The following is a 20,927-nucleotide window of genomic DNA, read 5'->3' on the forward strand; positions in this document are numbered from 1 at the left end:
TACATTTCTAAACTACTTGTAGGCTGCATTTCAAACCTTGTGTGCTTGTCTCGGTCTTTACAAGATAATTCACAAGGATCTTTCATAGAACCCGATTTTCTATTTGTAATCCTTGATGTCACTCGAATCTGAATGGGGATGTCTGGATCAACTTTCATGATGCTCCATTGTTTTTGTAAAGTTATGTTAACTCATTTTGACTTAGTAATATCAGGGCTCAGAATGAACCTCGTTGGTTCTTTTGTTGTGGTATAGTCAACTCTATTCCTGGCTTTTACTTTATTTAAAGCTTTTCGGGTGACATTCTTTAGATATCCTCTTTCTTGAAATCTGTTGATGGATTCCAAATTATGTTTACCTACTTCTTTCTACATGGAGCAAGTTCTCCATATTCATGGAAATGCATGGTATGGTCCATGTCACTGGTGTGATATGACCATGCATGTAGGACGCTATTAGTGCCTATCGCTTTTTCTTTTTTTTTTGTTTGCACTTTGCCTTCATCATTCATGCGCGATTTCTTTATTCAGATATTTGACCCCTTCACAACTTGTCAGAAGCTTGTTATAGACATTTATATTTAACTTATGAAAGGAAGCTTTAAATTCCTATGTTGGCCAATCTAAATAATTAAATGGTCCATACATCAATATCATATTATTATTTTTTCAGGCTCCGTTTAATTTTGTCTATTCCTCCCAACCTCCTTTTTCCATCGTTCTTTTACCCAGGGCACAAGTCGTAAAAAAAGATGTGGGGGCACACTGTCACCGGAAGTGACGTCACGACAGGAAGTGACATCACAAAACGTGCCGAGCTCCTCGTCCCAGAGAGGCAAAAGAGTGAAGTCCAGCTGTTTGGCAGGGGGGACGATGTCCCCCGGTAAAATAAGTGGGGGGACACCGTCCACCCGCGTGGTACCCCGACTCAAGCCCTGCTTTTACCTTGACGGGAAGCAAAGAACGTGCACGTCTTTTTGCCAAGTTTATTTGCACGCACCTACTTGGACGAGAAATCCATTGTCATTCAGACATTGTAATAATGTCCAATAACTTATTGGTGTGTTGAAGTTTGTTTATGAATCTCATCAGTAAAGGTGGGTCCTACTGTAAATCTATAAATATCACTGGGAGGCCTGTTGTTGCGATCATTACCTCTTTCCTGGGAAAGACATCCCAAAACAGAAGGAATTTTCTCGCCTAAGTATTAATGGAACTGACATCTTACCTACAAGACACTACTAGCCTGTGTAATGATTTACAGCAGTGGTTCTTAACCTGCGGAAAGGACACCTGCCGGTCTGGGAACCCTAACTAGGGGGTCCGCGACTCCTTCGAAAATTCAATGATTTTAACAGACTATTTAAGTGAATATAAATAAAGAAGAAAAATGTAAAAATACAAATTTTAAAGCATTCCATAAATATGAAGGAATTTGAATTTGGCAGCTCAAAATTGAGTTAGAATCCTCAAATTGATTCATGGGAGCAGGGCAGGTACATCGAACAGAATATAGTATGGATGAGGGGTGTCCTAAATGTAATTTAGAAAATCTCCAACCTTCCCATTCAATTTTTTGTTTTGTGTTTTGTTTCTGAATGAAATAACGTATTTCTTTATGTATGTATTTGTGTTTGACAAATGCTTGTTTCTGTATTCATTTGCATTGTTTTACAGTTCAAATTATTCAAACGCTTAGACCGGCTTCCAGTAATGACTCGGTGGGTGGGTGGGGAGGGGGCTACCAGATTCCACTGATGATTTAAGGGGAGTCCCCGGGTTCCTGTACTGATTAAGCGGGGGTCCCCAGAACTCAAAAGTTTAAGAGCCATTGATTTACAGCATGTAGTATGAACACAAGTTATGAAAATGTCATATGGTTGTAGAATGACTGTATATAGGTTTGTGAAACTTGAGATCAGACTGATTACAGGTAAAAAAATTTTTTTACAATTAAGATCTCTGGAGCAGCTGGCCAGCACGTGCATACTCACACCTTTAGGGGGAAGAGGGCATATAATATAATGTTCACTAGTCCCTCGGATACACTCTGACATGGGAAATTTAAGTTATTTTGCTATTTTCGTTGAAGATTCCACGTTTACTATAACTGATTGAATTATTACTCAAAACTTATGGTTATGGATTTGAAAGGGTACTTTTGCCTGTCAGTTTGCAATGAAGTAACCCACGTGCTCCTGGACTACCCCGGCCGGAATGTTTTGATATGTTATCGATTATTTGAGATTTCCAGCCAGTACTTTAGCAAGGATAACATGGGCCCTGGTACAAGCCAAGATAATGGCGCCTTTAATTGCTGCTGAGGTAGTACATTATAGTAATTAGCAGGGCTGAATGGGCCTCGGTGCCACTGCACCGGCTGCACCAAGGTAGCCAAACCCCTGTTTCCAACTATCTGAAAAAAATCAACAAATAGCTGAGCCGGGGAGGGAAAACATGTATCAGACGTTTAGTAGAAACGGGGCTTGCGCCATCGCAAACAAGCCAGACAGGTTTTTTTGAAGAGGGGTGCGGGGGACGGCGAAGGTATGAAAGCTGGGCCGCCGCTGCCGAGCCTTTATCGGTAGACTCCAGGCAGCGGTGCAGCGCTGAGGGGCGCGGGGCTACGGGGGCCACTTCCGGTCACAGTGAAGAGGGGCCAGTGGGTGCTGCCCCCCCCCTCGCAGGGGACGAGAGCAGTTCGGAAAGATAGGACGCAGGGAGAGGAGATTACCAGCTGCCACTTTTGAAAATAGCCGGTGCGCTCTCACCAGGCTGACCTTGTCTTTTTTTCATATTTCTGGAATGTCTCTTTCAGGAGCTTCCCCTGGAGGAGTGGGAGAAACCGGCGCCGATAAACCGGAAGAGCAGCAAGTCCGTGAGGTGAGTCCCTTCCTGCCCCTGGTGTGATCTGTGTTTGGCTGCAGTCTTCACCCCCTTGAGTGTCGGTGTGTGGAGTTGTCTCACTTCAATGCACGTGAGGTTCCATGTCGGGCTTTTCGGCCAACAACATGATGCATTATGGGGTTTGTAGTTTTGCTTTTAACGTTGCGGGAGCTCAAAATCAAATTGCCTCTTGGTTTCTGTCACTTATCCCTGCATTTCAGTTGTTAGCAGCTGCATCACTGACACACTGTGTGACTTTGGGCTTTGTTCTGGCCCTCTCGCTCACGGACCCAAGTACAGCTGTTAGAAGCAGGTGGAGTTAGCAGCTGTGCTCGTTCATTCGTTCACTGTCGCAACCTTGGTCACAGGTCAGGAACTGGTGATAGATAGGTCCGCATCCGTTTTTGCCATTCATTTGTGTCTCTGCTTTTATATGTGTGCAAAACGGAACCAGCGACGTGAGGGGTTGGTTTGTTAGCAGTGTGCGCTCAGCTCAGACACTGTGCTCTCAGATTCGCGCGTCTTTTTATGGCACTGCGCCTCGGGGTTCGTGTCAGTGTCTTCCCAGAGTCACCCAGGGACCAGGATTCCAGGGGGTAATTTTCTGTGACAACTCATCCTTTCCCAGTGTCTGAGACTCCCTTCTGTCCGGCTCTGTCTCTGTGTCCGAGACTTCCTTGTGTCCGCCTCTGTCTCTGTGTCCCAGACTTCCTTGTGTACGTCTCTCTCTCCTAGTGTCTCAGACTCCTGTCTGTCTTTCTCTCTTTCCCAGTGTCCCAGACTCCCTTGTGTCCGGCTCTCTTTCCTGGCATCTCAGACTCCTTTCTGTCCGGATCTCTCTCCCAGTGTCCCAGAGTCTCCTGTGTCCTGCTCTGTCTCACAGTGTCGCTGACTCCCTTCTGTCCACTCTGTCTCTGTGTCTCAGACTCCCTTGTGTCTGGCTCTGTGTCTCAGGCTCCCTTGTGTCCGTCTCTGTGTCTCAGGCTCCCTTGTGTCCGGCCCTGTCTCTGTGTCTCAGGCTCCCTTGTGTCCGTCTCTGTGTCTCAGGCTCCCTTGTGTCCGTCTCTGTGTCTCAGGCTCTCTTGTGTCCGGCTCTGTCTCTGTGTCTCTGACTCCCTTGTGTCCGGCTCTGTGTCCCAGATTCCCTTGTGTCCGACTCTGTCTCTGTGTCTCAGGCTCCCTTGTGTCCGGCTCTGTGTCTGTGTCCCAGACTCCCTTCTGTCCATCTCTCTCTCCTAGTGTCTCAGACTCCCGTCCGTCTCTCTCTCTCTCCCAGTGTTCCAGACTCCCTTCTGTCCATCTCTCTCTCCTAGTGTCTCAGACTCCCGTCCGTCTCTCTCTTTCCCAGTGTCCCAGACTCCCTTGTGTCTGGCTCTCTTTCCTGGCATCTCAGACTCCTTTCTGTCCGGATCTCTCTCCCAGTGTCCCAGAGTCTCCTGTGTCCTGCTCTGTCTCGCAGTGTCCCAGACTCCCTTGTGTCTGGCTCTCACTCCCAGTGTCCCAGACTCCAATGGGCCCGGCTCTCTCTCCCAGTGTCTGAGACTCCCTTCTGTCTGGCTCTATCTCTGTGTCCCAGAATCCCCTGTGCCCGACTCAGTCGCCCAGTATCCCAGACTCCCTTGTGTCCGGCTCTATCTCTGTCTCAGACTCCCTTGTGTACGGCTCTGTCTCTGTGTCTCAGACTCCCTTGTGTCCAGCTCTGTCTCTGTGTCTCAGACTCCTTGTGTCCAGCTCTGTCTCTGTGTCTCAGGCTCCCTTGTGTCCGGCTCTGTCTCTGTGTCTCAGGCTCCCTTGTGTCCAGCTCTGTCTCTGTGTCTCAGGCTCCCTTGTGTCCGGCTCTGTCTCTGTGTCTCAGGCTCCCTTGTGTCCGGCTCTGTCTCTGTGTCCCAGACTCCCTTCTATCCATCTCTCTCTCCTAGTGTCTCAGACTCCCGTCCGTCTCTCTCTTTCCCAGTGTCCCAGACTCCCTTGTGTCCGGCTCTCTTTCCTGGCATCTCAGACTCCTTTCTGTCCGGATCTCTCTCCCAGTGTCCCAGAGTCTCCTGTGTCCTGCTCTGTCTCACAGTGTCTCTGACTCCCCTGTGTCTGGCTCTCTCCCAGTGTCTCAGACTCCCTTCTGTCCGCTCTGTCTCGCAGTGTCCCAGACTCCCTTGTGTCTGGCTCTCACCCCCAGTGTCCCAGACTCCCATGGGCCCGGCTCTCTCTCCCAGTGTCTGAGACTCCCTTCTGTCTGGCTCTATCTCTGTGTCCCAGAATCCCCTGTGCCCGACTCAGTCTCCCAGTATCCCAGACTCCCTTGTGTCCAGCTCTGTCTCTGTGTCTCAGACTCACTTGTGTCCGGCTTTGTGTCTCAGACTCCCTTGCGTCTGGCTCTGTGTCTCAGGCTCCCTTGTGTCCGGCTCTGTCTCTGTGTCTCATGCTCCCTTGTGTGCGGCTCCTTCTCTGTGTCTCAGACTCCCTTGTGTCCGGCTCTGTGTCCCAGACTCCCTTGTGTCTGGCTCTGTCTCTATGTCTCAGACTCCCTTGTGTCCGGCTCTGTCTCTATGTCTCAGACTCCCTTGTGTCCGGCTCTGTCTCTGTGTCTCAGACTCCCTTGTGTCCAGCTCGCTCTGTTTCCCAGACTCCCTTGTGTGCGGCTCCTTCTCTGTGTCTCAGACTCCCTTGTGTCCGGCTCTGTGTCCCAGACTCCCTCTGTGTCCAGCTCTGTCTCTGTGTCTCAGGCTCCCTTGTGTCCGGCTCTGTCTCTGTCTCAGACTCCCTTGTGTCCGGCTCTGTCTCTGTGTCTCAGACTCCCTTGTGTCCAGCTCGCTCTGTTTCCCAGACTCCCTTGTGTCCGGCTCTGTCTCTGTGTCTCAGACTCCCTTGTGTCTGTCTCTGTGTCCCAGACTCCCTTGTGTCTGGCTCTGTCTCTGTGTCTCAGGCTCCCTTGTGTCCGGCTCTGTCTCTGTGTCTCAGACTCCCTTGTGTCCGGCTTTGTTTCTCAGAATCCCTTTAGTCCGCTCTGTCTCGCAGTGTCCCAGACTCCCTCTGTGTCCAGCTCTCTCTGTGTCTCAGGCTCCCTTGTGTCCGGCTCTGTCTCTGTGTCTCAGACTCCCTTGTGTCCGGCTCTGTCTCTGTGTCTCTGACTCCCTTGTGTCCAGCTCTGTGTCCCAGACTCCCTTGTGTCCGGCTCTGTCTCTGTGTCTCAGGCTCCCTTGTGTCCGGCTCTGTCTCTGTGTCCCAGACTCCCTTCTGTCCATCTCTCTCTCCTAGTGTCTCAGACTCCCGTCCGTCTCTCTCTCTCTCCCAGTGTTCCAGACTCCCTTCTGTCCATCCCTCTCTCCTAGTGTCTCAGACTCCCGTCCGTCTCTCTCTTTCCCAGTGTCCCAGATCCCTTGTGTCCGGCTTTCTTTCCTGGCATCTCAGACTCCTTTCTGTCCGGATCTCTCTCCCAGTGTCCCGGAGTCTCCTGTGTCCTGCTCTTTCTCACAGTGTCTCTGACTCCCCTGTGTCTGGCTCTCTCTCCCAGTGTCTCAGACTCCCTTCTGTCCGCTCTGTCTCGCAGTGTCCCAGACTCCCTTATGTCTGGCTCTCACTCCCAGTGTCCCAGACTCCCATGGGCCCGGCTCTCTCTCCCAGTGTCTGAGACTCCATTCTGTCCGGCTCTATCTCTGTGTCCCAGAATCCCCTGTGTCCGACTCCGTCTCCCAGTGTCCCAAACTCACTTGTGTCCGGCTCTATCTTCCAGTGTCCATGACTCCCTTGTTTCCGGCTCTGTCTTCGTTTCCCAGACTCCCTTGTGTCCAGCTCTGTGTACCAGACACCCTTGTGTCCGGCTCTGTCCCTGTGTCTCAGGCTCCCTTGTGTCCGGCTCTGTCTCTGTGTCTCAGACTTTTTTGTGTCCGGCTCGGTCTCTGTGTCCAAGACTCCCTTGTGTACGGCTCTCTCTCCATTTCCCAGACTCCCTTGTGTCCGGCTCTGTCCCTGTGTCTCAGGCTCCCTTGTGTCCGGCTCTGTCTCTGTGTCTCAGACTTCTTTGTGTCCGACTCGGTCTCTGTGTCCAAGACTCCCTTGTGTACGGCTCTCTCTCCATTTCCCAGACTCCCTTGTGTCCAGCTCTGTCTCTGTGTCTCAGGCTCCCTTGTGTCCTGCTGTGCCGCCAAGCTCTTTGCCGGGGCCAGTTTTCGGCTGATTTTGGTACAGGGCCGATTCCGCCGCTATGCTGTAAAAACGGCCTTGTAACAAAAACGGCCCCCAGCGGCCCATAACCGCCCTCCACCCGTGCAGCACACCGGGGGATTGCCCGGTGCCCGCTATGGCCAGTCCGGGCCTGTGGGTGTCCTCTGTCTGTTTCTCCCTGTGTTGCCATCTTCCAAGGTGTGTCTCTTTTAGTGTCTGCAGGCTCTGTTGTCCGTCTGTCTCTTAGTGTCTGTGTCTCCCAGTGTCTGAGTCGTCTGCGTCGTCTGCGTCTCCCATTTGTTTGATTCTCCCTTTGTTGCATCTTGAAAAGTCTGTATCACCCAGTGTCTGTGTGTATCACCCAGTGTCTGTGGCCCATCTCTTTTTCTGTTTCTTAGAGTCTCTTTCTCTCGGTGTCTGAGTCACTCTGTCTGCCTCTCCCATATGTGTGAGTCTCCCTGTATTGCATGTTGCATTTCGCAAAGTCTGTCTCTTCTAGTGTCTGCAGGCTCTGTCGTCCATCTGTCTCTTGGTGTCTGTGTCTCCCAGTGTCTGTGAGTCACTCTGCCTCTCCCATGTGTCTGATACTCCCTGTGTTGCATCTGCCAAGGTCTGTATCGCCCACTGTCTGCGCAATCTGTGGTCCATCACTGTGTCTTTGTGACACAGTGTTTGTATCTCCCGGTGTCTGCCTCTCCCATGTGTCTCTCTCTCCCATGTACTGATATCTACCATTTGCATCTCCCAAGGTCTGGCTCTTCCAGTGTCTGCGCGTTCTGTGGTCCATCACTGTGTCTCTGTGTCTTAGTCTCTGTGTCTCCCGGTGTCTGTGATACCCATGTATCTGCCTGAATCTGCCTCTCCCATGTGACTCTCTCTCCCAGTCTCTGCGGGTTCTGTGGTCCATCGCTGTCTCTCTGTGTCTTGGTGTCTGTGTCGCCCCGTGTCTGTGATACCCTTGTGTCTTTCTCTCCCACGTGCCGTCATATCCCATATGCATCTCCCACGGATTGTCTCTCCCAGTGTTTGCGGGTTCTGTGGTCCATCTCTGTGTCGCTCTTAGTGTATGTGTCTCCCATATTCTGTGTCTCTGCGTTATGATTCCCATGTGTCTGCCTCTCCAGTGTACATCTCCTATGTGCCTGCATCACCCAAAGTCTGTCTCTCCCAGTGTCTACGGGTTCTGTGGCCCATCTCTGTGTCTCCATGTGCTTGTCTCTCCCATGGACTTGCCTCTCCCATGTGCCTTTATCTCCCATATGTTCGCATCTTCCATGGTCTGCCTCTCCCAGAGTCTGCAGGCTCTGTACTCCACATCTGTATCTGTCTCTGCGTCTCTTAGTGTCTGTGTCTCCCAGTGTCTGTGATTTCTTGTGTCTACCTCCCATGTGTCCACATCTCCCATGGTCTTCCTCTGCCAGTGTCAGCAGGTTCTGTGGTCCGCCTCTGTGTCTTAGTGTCTGTGTCTCCTGGTGTCTGTAACTGCCTGTGTTTGCCTCTGCCTGTGTTTCCATTTCCCCTCCTGTCTCCCAGTGTGTGTTCCTTGTTTCCATGCCTTCGCCCTCTGCTGTCTGTCTCCCAGTGCCAGTGACTCTCTAGTGGCCCCTTGTGTCTCCACACATCAGTGGGCACAAGTGAGAAGAGCTGCAGGGTGATTGAGGGCTGCACTGTCAGATGGATGTGATTGGCAGCTCGGCAGACACCTCTGATGATCTTGTAAATGCTGCTTGGCAGCTGCAGTGGGTCCCTGGCAAGTAAACAGTCGGTGTGTCTTTAGATGAGGAGCGTGTGGCAGGGAGGTAACAGATTTGTCCAGGATCACAAGTGGGAAAGCCAGCTCTAAAACTTCTGAATCTTGGTTTTAGTGTCAGCAACGAATTTGTTTATTTATTTTTTACATCTAACTTAATCACTGAGCCACGTGTCCTGGCGCTATCGCATTTCTTAATAAAAACGACTATCTAGTTTTTTTTCTTTTTTTGCTTTGTTAAGCTATGGCACATTTTTTTCTTATTTCTATTGTTTGTTCCACATTTCCTGCAGCCCTCACCAAAGAGGATTGTTATTATTCATTCCAGATTTACATCACTTTGCTGCTCCTTTCTGGTCTATCATATCTGTTTTCTCTGAATGACGCAGCTCAGTAGGAGGAGTCTGCGGGGATGGGGAAAGCGAGGAGCTGAGAGAACAAATGGAATGAAAATTAAAGCGTTGTTTTTAAATAACACTCGAGGGCGATGTATTGCAGCTTCCTAACGCGGATTCTAACAGATTATGTTGTTAAACAACACTGTGGCACTCGTATTGATTTCAGAAGGATGAAAAGCTGAGTTACACCCACTGGGATTTGAGAAGAGTAGGCCATTTTCACTAAGTATAAAAAAGGGATATTTGGGGGTCAAAAGGAGTGATCAACGCCCAGTATCATGTATTGTGAGAGATTGCCTTAAAACAGGACCAAGAAAACAAAACCACTCCAAAGGTTAATGCTACAGTTGAAAGGAGTGAACACAGTTGAAATGAGTGTCCAAACTCGATGAAAATTCCTAATGGAAGATTTATTTTTATTTTAGGAGTTTTCTATAGCGTTGACACAACCCGAGGGGTATCAATGCACTTTACAGCAACATACATGACAGAATCATTAACAGTCATAGTACACTATTAAACCGAGATTCGAGATTGTTCTCAGTTCAATATCATGTAGTAAAAGTTCAGCGAGAAGCTTTGTGGCAGTGATAAGCCGTCATTAGTGAGGGATTACGAGGCGACCTAGAGCGGCTCTTGTCCAGAGGGCTGGAGATGACGGGTGAGGAGAAACTCTTTTAATTGTCTCTTGAAGCTGGTAAAGGAGGGGTTGGTTCTGATAAGTACTTGTATTATGGTAACAATGTGTTATTACTTAAGAAGCACATAGCTCCCCATTCACACGCAAAAATGTTAAGGTACAGGTGAGATTTAGATCGGAAGGCTCAGAAGCCGGCAGAGAAGTACCGACGGAAAGAGCGGTGCTTCCCTCATTGCCTGAGCCGCTGCCAGGCGGGGTGAGGTCCTCAACTCCTATGACTTGGTGACATGCAGACTCAACCGTAATAGGCCAAGAAGACACCTAGGATCTCAGGTGATCATTATCCTTGTCATAGTAAGAGATATATATATATATGCAGTTACTTTATCTTGTTTATTCATTTTTGCACTTTCACTCTGCAGTAGCATAAGTTACATCTAGGTCCTGATGAAGGCAATGGACCCAGGTGTCCAACATATTTGCTGAAACATGTCAACCACTTTTTTTACCCAGGCAGTTATTTGTTAAAACTGCTTTTGCTGCTTTTTTAATATTGGAGGAGTGAGCTGAACCAGATTAAAACTTCACATTTATTTATTTATTTATTTTGAAAGTTTTATATAGCGCGAACAAGATCTTTGCAGATATCAGAGCGCTTTATGCTCCCTCACCCAATTTTATTTTCACCACTACTCACATTCTCTCTCACATGCACTGCTAATCAGTCTCATATCCACTTGAAAGTTTTTACCATCTATACTTAGACCATTCTGGCAACTACCTGGTGTTTGGAAGTGATTTGACCAAGGCTTCCTCATGTTACCGGTAGTTCTCCTAGAGGTTGATTTCTAAGGAATCCCAAATGATGAAGGGTGGTTCCGTGTGGAGACTGATGGGGTATCCTTTTCAAATCATATTGAGATGAGGGTATCCTTCGCGTTTTCGTGATTTTCACTTTTTTCTTTGGTAGGACTTCATAGGACAGTCAGGAGACATACTTCGGTAGACTTTTTAATGCTTTGTAGACCCATCAACACTTTTGTGTTATGTAGCTATTCTAAACGCGACAAGCATGTCATCGCGGTAACGTGGGTTTCTAAGCACCTATAGCAGCGAGGCGCTGTAATATGTTGCTATACTAAGCATGATCAGATTGTAAACATGATAAAACATTGCTATTCAAAACGCGATCATCATGCAAACGTGGACATACATTGCTATTTTTAGCGTGACTAGCATGTAATCGTGGTTATAAGCTAGTATTCTAAACGCAATGAAATTTAATTGTAACTTGGAGGCATTACAGCACGAGCAGAGTGTAAACCAGTATATTTGGTGCTATTCTAAGCCTGATCGTCGTGTAAAAGTGGTATTTCCTCCTGCTGGTCTGGCATGATCAGAATGCATAGCCCGCGTTTGCCCTCTTCCCAGGGCGTGTTCAGCCCCGGTGAGCCTGGTTCCACCGAAAGTTTACTTTTCACACTGATGCGTGACCCTGCCGCAGGTGTACGGGTGCAAACGGCTGGGCTCGCTGTTCTATAGGACAAGAGGCCTGGCCTCCAGGCCTCTGCCCCAATGGGACACAGCTCTGTGGTGAGGGCAGACCTTTCACAGCCCATCTTAGCTTCCAGGGCGAGTGGAATTCACTTCTAAGTCTAGGCTCTTGCAAACAGAGGACTTTTGGTTCTGGGCACTCCCAGTTATGGAAGATAATGGACACTGAGGCTCGGATTGAAGAATTGATGTGCCGGGGGACACTCTGGGCTTATGTTTCAAAGGTGCCCGATGAACCACTGGCTCGCACGTCCCTAGAGTTCAAATGTACCTGGGAATGTAATGCATGTCCCTTCCTTCATTTGTGATGTACTGTGCAAAAGCAGATGTGTGACGTACCAATGTTTGCATCTCATGTCCTGATAATGGCAGACTCCTCTCCTTTAGAATATTTCCAGGCACCAGACTGGAGCCAGAAACTTTTACTATAGTTACTTGCGAGGCTCTACATGGCGACATGTTGCTCCATGTCGACCTCAATGCGTCCTGATAGTGACGGAGGGGACCTGCATATAGGCGTCACCCCTCCGTGCTGATGTCTGTTCCTTTCTTTCCACACCTTCAAACATCTTCAAACTCTGACACGGAATTCCTCTCCCTTTGCCTCGATTGATGAACCCCTTCCAAAATCTTCCAGTGTACTATGGAACTATGTTCCCGCCAAATACAATAGGGTTCAAACCGTGCTGTGACTGCCTGAAACAGATGTCGGTGATAGACCCGAATGAGGTGTGTCTCTGATGCTTGGGGTCGGGGCATGATTCACCCAAAGGTGATCTGGGACATTGAAGTGTAGCTGTATGTCAACGAACCCTAAAAGAAGTCACGGACCTCAGGTAAGTCCCGCTCCCATGTCGAGGGCATGGACTTGTTCCTGCTCTCGATGCTGCTCCCGCGATAGATCAGCTTTGCAGTGCCTGCTTCATGGTCCGGTCATCCTGCAAGTCCAAACTGAAGACGAAGCATAAGAAGCTGAAGCGGGACTCAACCCCATGCCACCATTCTGTCCAAAGAGAAGCCAGGAGGGTGTCAAGGCGCCAACTGATCTTGTTCCCATTGCAGAACCTATTCCTCAACAGCGCTTTTCCCAGCCATCAGCGACTCTGTAGCAGGTCAAGGCCTTTAATGAGGTCTTGCTGCCTATTCTGGCCCTCTTCTGGCTCCCTCCGGCACACCTTTGGGACCCAAGGATCCACTGGGGTCTCCAGTCCGCGGCAGAGCCATCCTCTGGGCTGTCTGTGCCCCTCCAACCCGACTTTGGTTCAGCGCTGACTCTGGTGCCGACTTTCATTCCAGCCCCAAGATTTTGACCAGTTCCTTTTCCACTGGTGCTGATCCTGACATCACTGGTTCTGGAGGACAAGCCTCTGGTGTCCGACATCGAGCTGAACCTGCTTCAACCCCCAAATGCGATCGTGCCTCAACTCCACTCCAGTTTAGCCGATTCCTGTGCACTCCGATTCAGACTAAACACCTCTCTTCCATGAAGCCTTCCCTAGAGGATTCATCACTCTTTCGGCTCAGACTCTGATCAACCTGATGATGAGGATAATTTATCCCCACACTAGGATGAGAATGATATCTTCAAGGACTTGCATGATGCCGGTGGGCTGGATACCTCACCTGACACAGGGTTGGTTTCGCCCTTTGAACCCCAATGGAAAAGGATGCATCATTGGCCGTGGTCATTAGATGCCCAGCTGGGGTCTTGGACCTACACCTGCGTTCAGTTAAAGTCAAATAAATGCCCTCACTAAAGTTTTGTACCATTGGCAACCCTCATCTGAGCCCTTGCTTCCATTTAATGAAGCTCTGACTGTAGTGCTTAATTTGAGCTGGTGGTTTCCGGTGCTCAGCACCAGAACTCAGTCATCAACACCAGCGTTTTGCACAAGCACCTGTTCAGGACACCTTCACAATCATTTATGAGGCATGGAGAGTTCAGAGGATATTGAGCCGACCCAAGACACGAACCTGGTTCCCCAGCTCTGGTCGGCGGCTCTGGCCATTAAGCCACATACTCTCTCCTCTTGCATGGTTGGTAGTTTGTTCTGGTTCAGGTGGCGCTAACAGGAGAGCCAGGGCTCTTGTGAGGAGGCAAGCTGTCTCCTCACAAGAGCTTTGCCACTTGTTTTTACAAAGTAACCACTGCCTGACTGACATCTCTGTAGGTCCTTGGGTGAAGCCTTGCTCTTGCCTTCTGGTGAACCGACATCTTGCCCGGCACTACAGACCGGTGTTGGTGCTTTCTTATGCAGCATCCGACTCCTAAGATTTGAATGGTCCAAGCTTCCACCAGCAAACACAACCTTAATGCATTCCCCAGGACCCCTCCAGACAGGGCGTCAAAAAGGATTGAGGCGTTCGGACAGAGAGTGCTCTCTTCCACCAGTTTGGCATTCAGGTCAATCAGTGCAGTCCACCTCTAAGGCTGTTATACATATCACCCTTGGGACCAATCAAGACGGCCACAATGCATCTAAAATACCATTAGGGCTGGCCTGGATACTGCTTGGGGCATGTGGTGGGTACTGGTTTGGTGCTCTGCCGTCATGCGTGGATGTGCACCTCTGACCTTTCTGGGAACGTGCAGGCTTCCCTAATGGATAAGCTATTTCATGTCTCAACTTATTTGGCGGAAAGCCTGATTCTGCCCTTGAACGCTTTAAAGAAAGTAGAGCCACGGCGTGTTCCTTGGGCCTTTCGAGCCCTGCCCAGCAGTTTCCTTAGCAGTCTGACCCTTTCTACGGCTACTCCAGCGTATAGATGCTGCAAGGTCCCACCTCCACTGCAGCAGTCCCTCCAGTTCTTTCATTGCTAGAGACTGGGATCACGCAGACATCCCACAGGTCAGCAGGGACACAGCTTCACCCAGTCCTCTGCCCCAATGTTATCAGGCTCCAAGCTGCTCTAATTGACCCTTAATAGGTTCCCGGCAGTAGGCAATATCAGACTTTATCTCCAGAGTGACGGGCCAGATTTTGTAGATTCGCTTTTCAGGTTGCCTTTTCATCCTTTCGAGTGCTGAGAGATCCTTAAGAAATCCTCTATAACTTAACAATCTTCATCCTCTGGAGAGAACATCTCTTTTTTTACTGGTCTGAGCCTCAACATTGCAGTGATTTTCCATCATACTTTTAACATTTTCAGTGTATTTCTGATTTTAGGGTCTTTACAGTTTGATGGAAAAATATGACCCCTTTCAATCTTATTAGAATATAGAATGTTGAGAGCTCCAGGGAACACACTGGGGTGGCCTAGACCCAATAATGGCTGCATTAGACCTTCTGCTCAAACACTACAAAGTTTGTGTTTCTCCCTTTTTTCTTTTTTTTTTAGATTTAGTGCATTCTAACCTGAGTGGGGGGCATAGACTTGTAGTCCTGCTGCTTCGGCTTATACCGGTTGTTAAAGTCCCTATCTTCGCTATATGCACTGGTCTGTGACTCAGAACTACAAATAGAGTTTATTGCCTGAGCATATAGTATTGACCTCAGCAGTGGGTTATAATGCTGTATCAAAGTGCTACGGAGGAGTACAGCAATTAGAGCATGTTGATTAATATTCCATATTCCACGTTGAATGACAGTTGTTCAAATACCCGAATGTTTGTGTCTGTGGCTTCAAACAAAAAGTATGCCATGCCTCAAGTTTTTAACCTTAAAACACCTTGAAGCTTGCAGTGAGACAAGTATCAAAGAGTCCAGGCTTTGATCTGTGTGGGTGGTTTGTGAATGAATGTTTCAGACCCTGGGCATGTTGCTTACTGTCTGTAGCCTTGATTTATTTCCGTCTTTTTAGTGAGAGTTACCCTTTGTGTGCTTTTTCATTTTTTAAAGGTAATTGGAAGTTTTTTTTCATGCAGGAATGTGTGTTCACTTCCTTACTTCAAACTGGTGTAACTTTCTGAGGATTATGTTGATGTGTGCAACCTGAAAACTCCCGCTGCTGCTCTAGCTGCACCATATATTGTCAGTATGGCTGAGATACCCGCCACCCCCTCTCAACACAATCCCCAAGGATGGGAAACCGGAAACGGTTCTGAACTTTTGGAAGGCGAGAGGGAGTGACCCTCCCGGCCGTATTTATTAAAATATGAAACAAAATCAAAACATTAAATTAACAGTTTCATATTATGTACAATTTCATTTCCACATTACGATGTTTGGCTAACCTTAACAGATCTCTAATACAAAGGTTCTCCTAGCCGAACTAACATCCTACAAAACATTTAAAACATTTGACTTGAAATTGTACATCCTAACGTTAAGGGCCAACGGCAAGGTCGTAACCGGTGTCAGATCCCTAAACCAGAAATACCCCCCCTCACTTGTGAGGAGATCGACCGCACAGAGGCGTACCTCAAGTGCATCTACCAATTTCCCTTGGACTTGACGGGGGCCCCAATGACCTCGACGCCATTTAACGGTCGTCCGAGGACTCGTGTGAGGTGTCTAAAAGGTAGCGTAAACCCCCTCCCGAACCCTACACAACTTACCCATCTGCCGTCGCAGATGTCCTGGCCCCGGGAAATTCCCCAGGAGGGCCCGTAGCCCCTCCTATCCAGGAAGGGGCCTTGACCACCTTTCCTTTCCTTCCGGCGGCCTATCCTTAGAAGGGACCGCCTCCCCGTTGAGGGGCCAATGGCCACCTCCCCCGAGCGCTCCCATCCGTAATGGGTGACGCACCCCCATAGGGATCTTCCAATTACTGCTCACCGATCATGACCTTACCGCCACAGGCCGGATAGCTGACCGGCTATCCGGACCCCCCACAACAACTCCTGCCTAAAGGTCATGTTTTAAACTCTTTAGCCAAGCTATGAAGTCTCCTATGAGTAACTCATTCCCCACCCGGGACAAATGAACCCCATCCTCCAAATACATACTGTCACCTTTGATACAACCATGCGAAACAGAATGCAGTGTACCTGACCGAAACAATCTACTCAATTTGTTATTTATTTTCTTTACTGAATGATTCAGAGCAGAAACCGAAATAGCCCCCAGCCACACTTTCCGTGGGATCATATGGGACCATGCAATTGTGCACCCTGGAACTCTTCTTGCCAACCAACTTACTGTGGAAAGCCTTGCCTCAAGAAGGAGTCGTCTACCAGTGGCCACCAAGTCATTGCCCCCAAGATGGACTATGATTATAGACGGCGGTGACCTTGTCCGCCCTAACAAACCCTCGAAAAAAACACAGAGCCCGCCCTTTCCGTAGAAGGACACCCTGTACCCGTATTCCCCAGCCACGTGAATCATGTCACCTGCTTTGAATACGTCCGCGGCACGCCTCACGTATGAGTGGCCCACGACCCACACCTCCTTTTTCACAGCCGGTGATATCTGACCGCTGGTCCCCAGGTGTCGGGTCGACTGCACAGTCCGCCCCGCCTCGTAAGCTTGCGCAACTGAAAACCAAACAAAAACAAGAAGCGTGAGTACATCATTACAGCTTCACAACATGTGCAACCGCACATACCTTTTATAACAGTTCGAGGACCAACGCCCCACACGTTTTATTTCATCTACACTCAGACCCCTGGCTGTAGCCTCAGTAGCAGCCCCTATCCGAAAGGAATGGGTCCCGAACTCGCCGGGGTTCAAGCCCGTGGCCGAAATTGACATCGCAAGCACCCGCTGGAACTGAAACCTCGTCAGTGGGGTGGCGTCAGCGTGTCTCAACAAGGTCCCCCCCCATGATGCCACCCTCTGTGCTAAATATTCCTCTACGCACACCACAGGGCACATAGAAGACCCGGGGATCCTCTGAATGATTATGCAGTCCCCATTTGAACCCTGATCGGTTTTGGACCTAACAAACGAGACTGTCATCGTCTCCCCCCTGACCCGAATGTGCTCCCGGCACAGTCCCCCCATCGTATCCTGCTTGTTCCTCGCCACCAGTTCGCTTACCCGCATAGCCCCATGGAATGCTAGCGCAAATGCAGCTCGGAATAACACTGCTTCGTACTGGGATGAACACGTTGCCGGAAGTACGGACAATAACAGGGTCAACCTATCCAGACCTATCGGGTGCCTCTCATCTACTCTGCGACCCTCAAGGCGTTGCCACCCACGTAGCGCTTTCTGCACCACAAAAGACGCTGTCGGGTCCTGGATCCCATGAGCCCTTGCCATAAAGGAAATGGCGGCCCGATGTCTCTGGGCCGTAGCTACAGATTTTCCTGCCTGATGTAACGACAGCAGAAATCTTACGACAAGCTCTTCCTGTCCCCAAAGCTCCCCCCCCAGCAGCACCCAAAAAGGACAAATAGGAACGGAACGCCCCTTCATATGCCTTCCTTGTCCTGGGTGCTAAACTCTCTCCCACGAGGTTCTGTAGTTCGGGGCACCGAGAGACCAGAGAGCTTCGGGAAAGGGTGCTGCCACCAGGTCCGCTGCGGGCAGAAAACCCCAGAAGGCCTGCATACGGAAACGAGAAAGCGCATCAGCCGCTTGGTTCAGTACCCCCGGGACATGTCTTGCCCTAAAGAGCACATTCAACTGCATACACAATAACACAATTTCTTTGAGCAGTCTCAGAATCCATTTGCAACGTGCTGCCTGACTATTGATACACTCAACCACAGTCATGTTATCCGACCAGAAAACTACAGAGTGATCACGAAAACCCTCCGGCCATGTTTTCAAGGCCACCAAAATAGGGAAGAGTTCAAGGAAAGCAATGTTACTCGTCAGGCCGCACTCGTGCCACCATGACGGCCATTTCTGAGCCGACCATTGTGTACCAAATATGGCGCCAAAACCTATGCTCCCCGCGGAATCCGTCCACAGCCCCAGCTCCTCAGAGGACACTGTCGGTTTGTTCCAGACAATTCGACCATTAAAATCCGCCAGAAATGCCAACCAAATGCGCATGTCCTGGCGAACCTCTGCCGAGAGCCTCGTGCGGTGATGTCCTTCCTTCAGGCCGACCATGGCTTGTGAAATCGAGCGGGAAAAGGGGCGCGCCATTGGCATTACTCTCAGGGCAAAATTCAACTGACCCACCACCTGTTGCAATTGATGCAGGTTCACCTTTGTCGCACGTATACATGTTTCAAGGGATGTCCTGAATTTTAACACTTTTTCCCTGGGTAATCTAAAACAGCCTTCTTCCGAGTCGAGCTCGATCCCCAGAAATTCGAGCAAAGTTGAGGGACCCGCAGTCTTACCTGGCGCCAATGGCACACCGAATTGTGTCATTAAGACACAAAACTCATGCAAAGCCTGTCCACACTCGGGATCCCCGGCTGCCCCCAAAAACAGAAAGTCATCGAGGTAATGCATAACATGCTGAAAACCCGTCTTCCTTGTGAATACCCATTGCAGAAAACAACTGAACTTTTCAAAATAGGCACAGGATATCGAGCACCCCATCGGCATACATCTATCCATGTAATAGCAACCCTGAAACATAAAACCAAGGAGACGCTGATCGTCTGGGTGCACCGGGAGCAACCGGAACGCTGACTCGATGTCTGATTTTGCCATCAGCGCCCCGGGCCCCAGGCGGTTCAACATGGCAACGGCCTCATCGAAAGATGCGTACCGCACCGAACATACTTCCGGGTCTATCGCTTCGTTAACGGAAAGACCACGTGGGGCTGACAAGTTATGTATCAGCCGAAACTCACCCGGGTCCTTCTTGGGGACCACCCCTAGAGGGGAACAAACAAAGTTAGCAACCGGTGGCAAATCAAATGGACCGGCGACACGACCTCGAGTCACCTCCTTCCCAATCTTTACCTGTACCACCTCTGTATGCTGCAAGACCGACAGTTGATTTTTACAATTTGCTACACCCTGAAAATCCCCCACTGGAATGCGAAAACCGTATGAAAACCCGTCCCGCAACACCCCAGCGGAAGCATGATCCGGGTATTCGTTGAGCCAAGGAATCATTGCCATGGTATCAATCGGGGTAGGTAAAGGCGCCCCTCGGACTATTTCAGACCTGTTTGGCGCTTCCCTTACCACCGTTATCACCCGTTTTGGCTCTGCACATGGACTCAGGATGGGATGGCTGCCCACACCCCCCACATTCATGTCTGAACTTGCATGACCCCTGGGGCCTCGTACATTTTCCCCTGTTAAAATTCCAACAAATCCCCTTTTTACCTGCGTTGCCACTCGGCTTCGAGTGGTACTCGTTACCTGCACCCGTCCGAAAGGGTGTCCCAGAGTATTGGCGGGAAGATTCACCCCCGTTACTCCCTGACAATGGTACTTTCAACATTCCTGAACTCTCCATTTTTTGCCATGAAACGGAGTCGTAACAATCCCAAGTCAGGATTGGGTCGTGTTCTTTAGCTTTTCTAAAAATATTGTCATAACAGAACCACTGATTGCCCCCGTATGCTACGGAATACTCCATGATCCGTGACTGATAAATAGGCAACTCGGTCAGCAACTCGGGCCTGCGCTCCCCCATGATGGAGGTAAAAATGCCCCATGCTCTGCCCCAAGTACCAATATTTTCGTCTACCTTAAAGGCGGCCATTTCTGCGCGCCAAACACTCGGATGCATGAGCTCCTTTTGGCTCTTAACATGCTCCATCTCGTAATGATCGGTAAGCAAAGAAAAAATGTTCACATACTTATTTGCCCAAATCTTTTTCTTAATTTCTAGTGGAACATGCTGAGCCACCCTCTCCCTTCGTGAAGGTACAGACCCCTCCCCCGCAATCGGCAATGGCCGCTTACCTGAACCAGATACTGCATTTGCCGCCGAACTTGGGCCTGTTGTATTTCCCGCCGCCGGAACTGGCGGGGTAGCAGAAGATGGTGCCTTCGCAGCCTCTCTAGATTCCCGCAGTTGTCTCATTACTGCCCGGGCGTCGTCAGCCGTGGTGCCCTCGCTATCTTTTCCCAACCACGCTGCCAATTACGCCGCTAACTCGGGAGGCATATCTTCCCCGGTCACGGGGGTGACCACTACGGGGATCGGATGCCCCTCCTTCGGAACCGGGGTTGGCTCCTCAAGTGGGGTATCGGGAACCGGGGTTTCCCCCCCAAGTGCCCCCCTTCTGGACCTCTTGCCTCTCCCACCGGGGACTACCCCTGGTAAAGGTCGCTTCGGTCCTCCCTCCCCGTCCTTAGCCGCCATCTGCTTCTTCAAATCGGCTATCTCCTTCATGAGCATGCGGAGCATCTGATCGGTACCGACCCGCTTTCCGACTTTCTTGCCTGGCATTCTCACACGAGATATCTGTAAGACAAAAGAAAAAGATTACCACGCTCAAAATTGGCTCTTCGTTCCGTCTCGAGCTCACGTACAGCGGGGAGGTGCAGCTTCAGAGCACAGGAACAAGAGGATGCTTTCTTGGCTTGTTGCTCCTTTTATCCGTCTTCAGGGCGGGCGTAAACCCGCCCCGCCTGCCTCCGAGGGCGTGGCCAGCTGCGTCAGTGTCTAGGACAACCCACTCCAGGGCGGGAAAAAGGCGCGCCCCGGCTACGCCGCTTCGGGCATACCAGCCGAGACTCGCCTCCCGCCCAAGATGGCTTCCCGGGGGGATCGTGGTACTCCACCAT

General features: G+C 49.9%; 1 protein-coding gene across 2 annotated transcripts in view; it reads left to right on the plus strand.

Annotated features, from left to right (window-relative positions):
* The window catches only part of SHROOM4 (shroom family member 4), a 308,392-nt gene that overhangs the window by 243,690 nt on the left and 43,775 nt on the right, over positions 1-20,927 (plus strand). For both annotated transcript variants that reach the window (XM_086942015.1, XM_086942016.1), the window contains one exon: positions 2,818-2,882. In XM_086942015.1, coding sequence (XP_086798141.1) covers positions 2,818-2,882 — 65 coding nt within the window. The remainder of the gene's footprint in view (positions 1-2,817; positions 2,883-20,927) is intronic.

The sequence above is a fragment of the Lissotriton vulgaris genome, chromosome 10 (genome assembly GCF_964263255.1).
Source record: "Lissotriton vulgaris chromosome 10, aLisVul1.2, whole genome shotgun sequence".
In the NCBI taxonomy this organism is placed as follows: Eukaryota; Metazoa; Chordata; class Amphibia; order Caudata; family Salamandridae; genus Lissotriton; species Lissotriton vulgaris.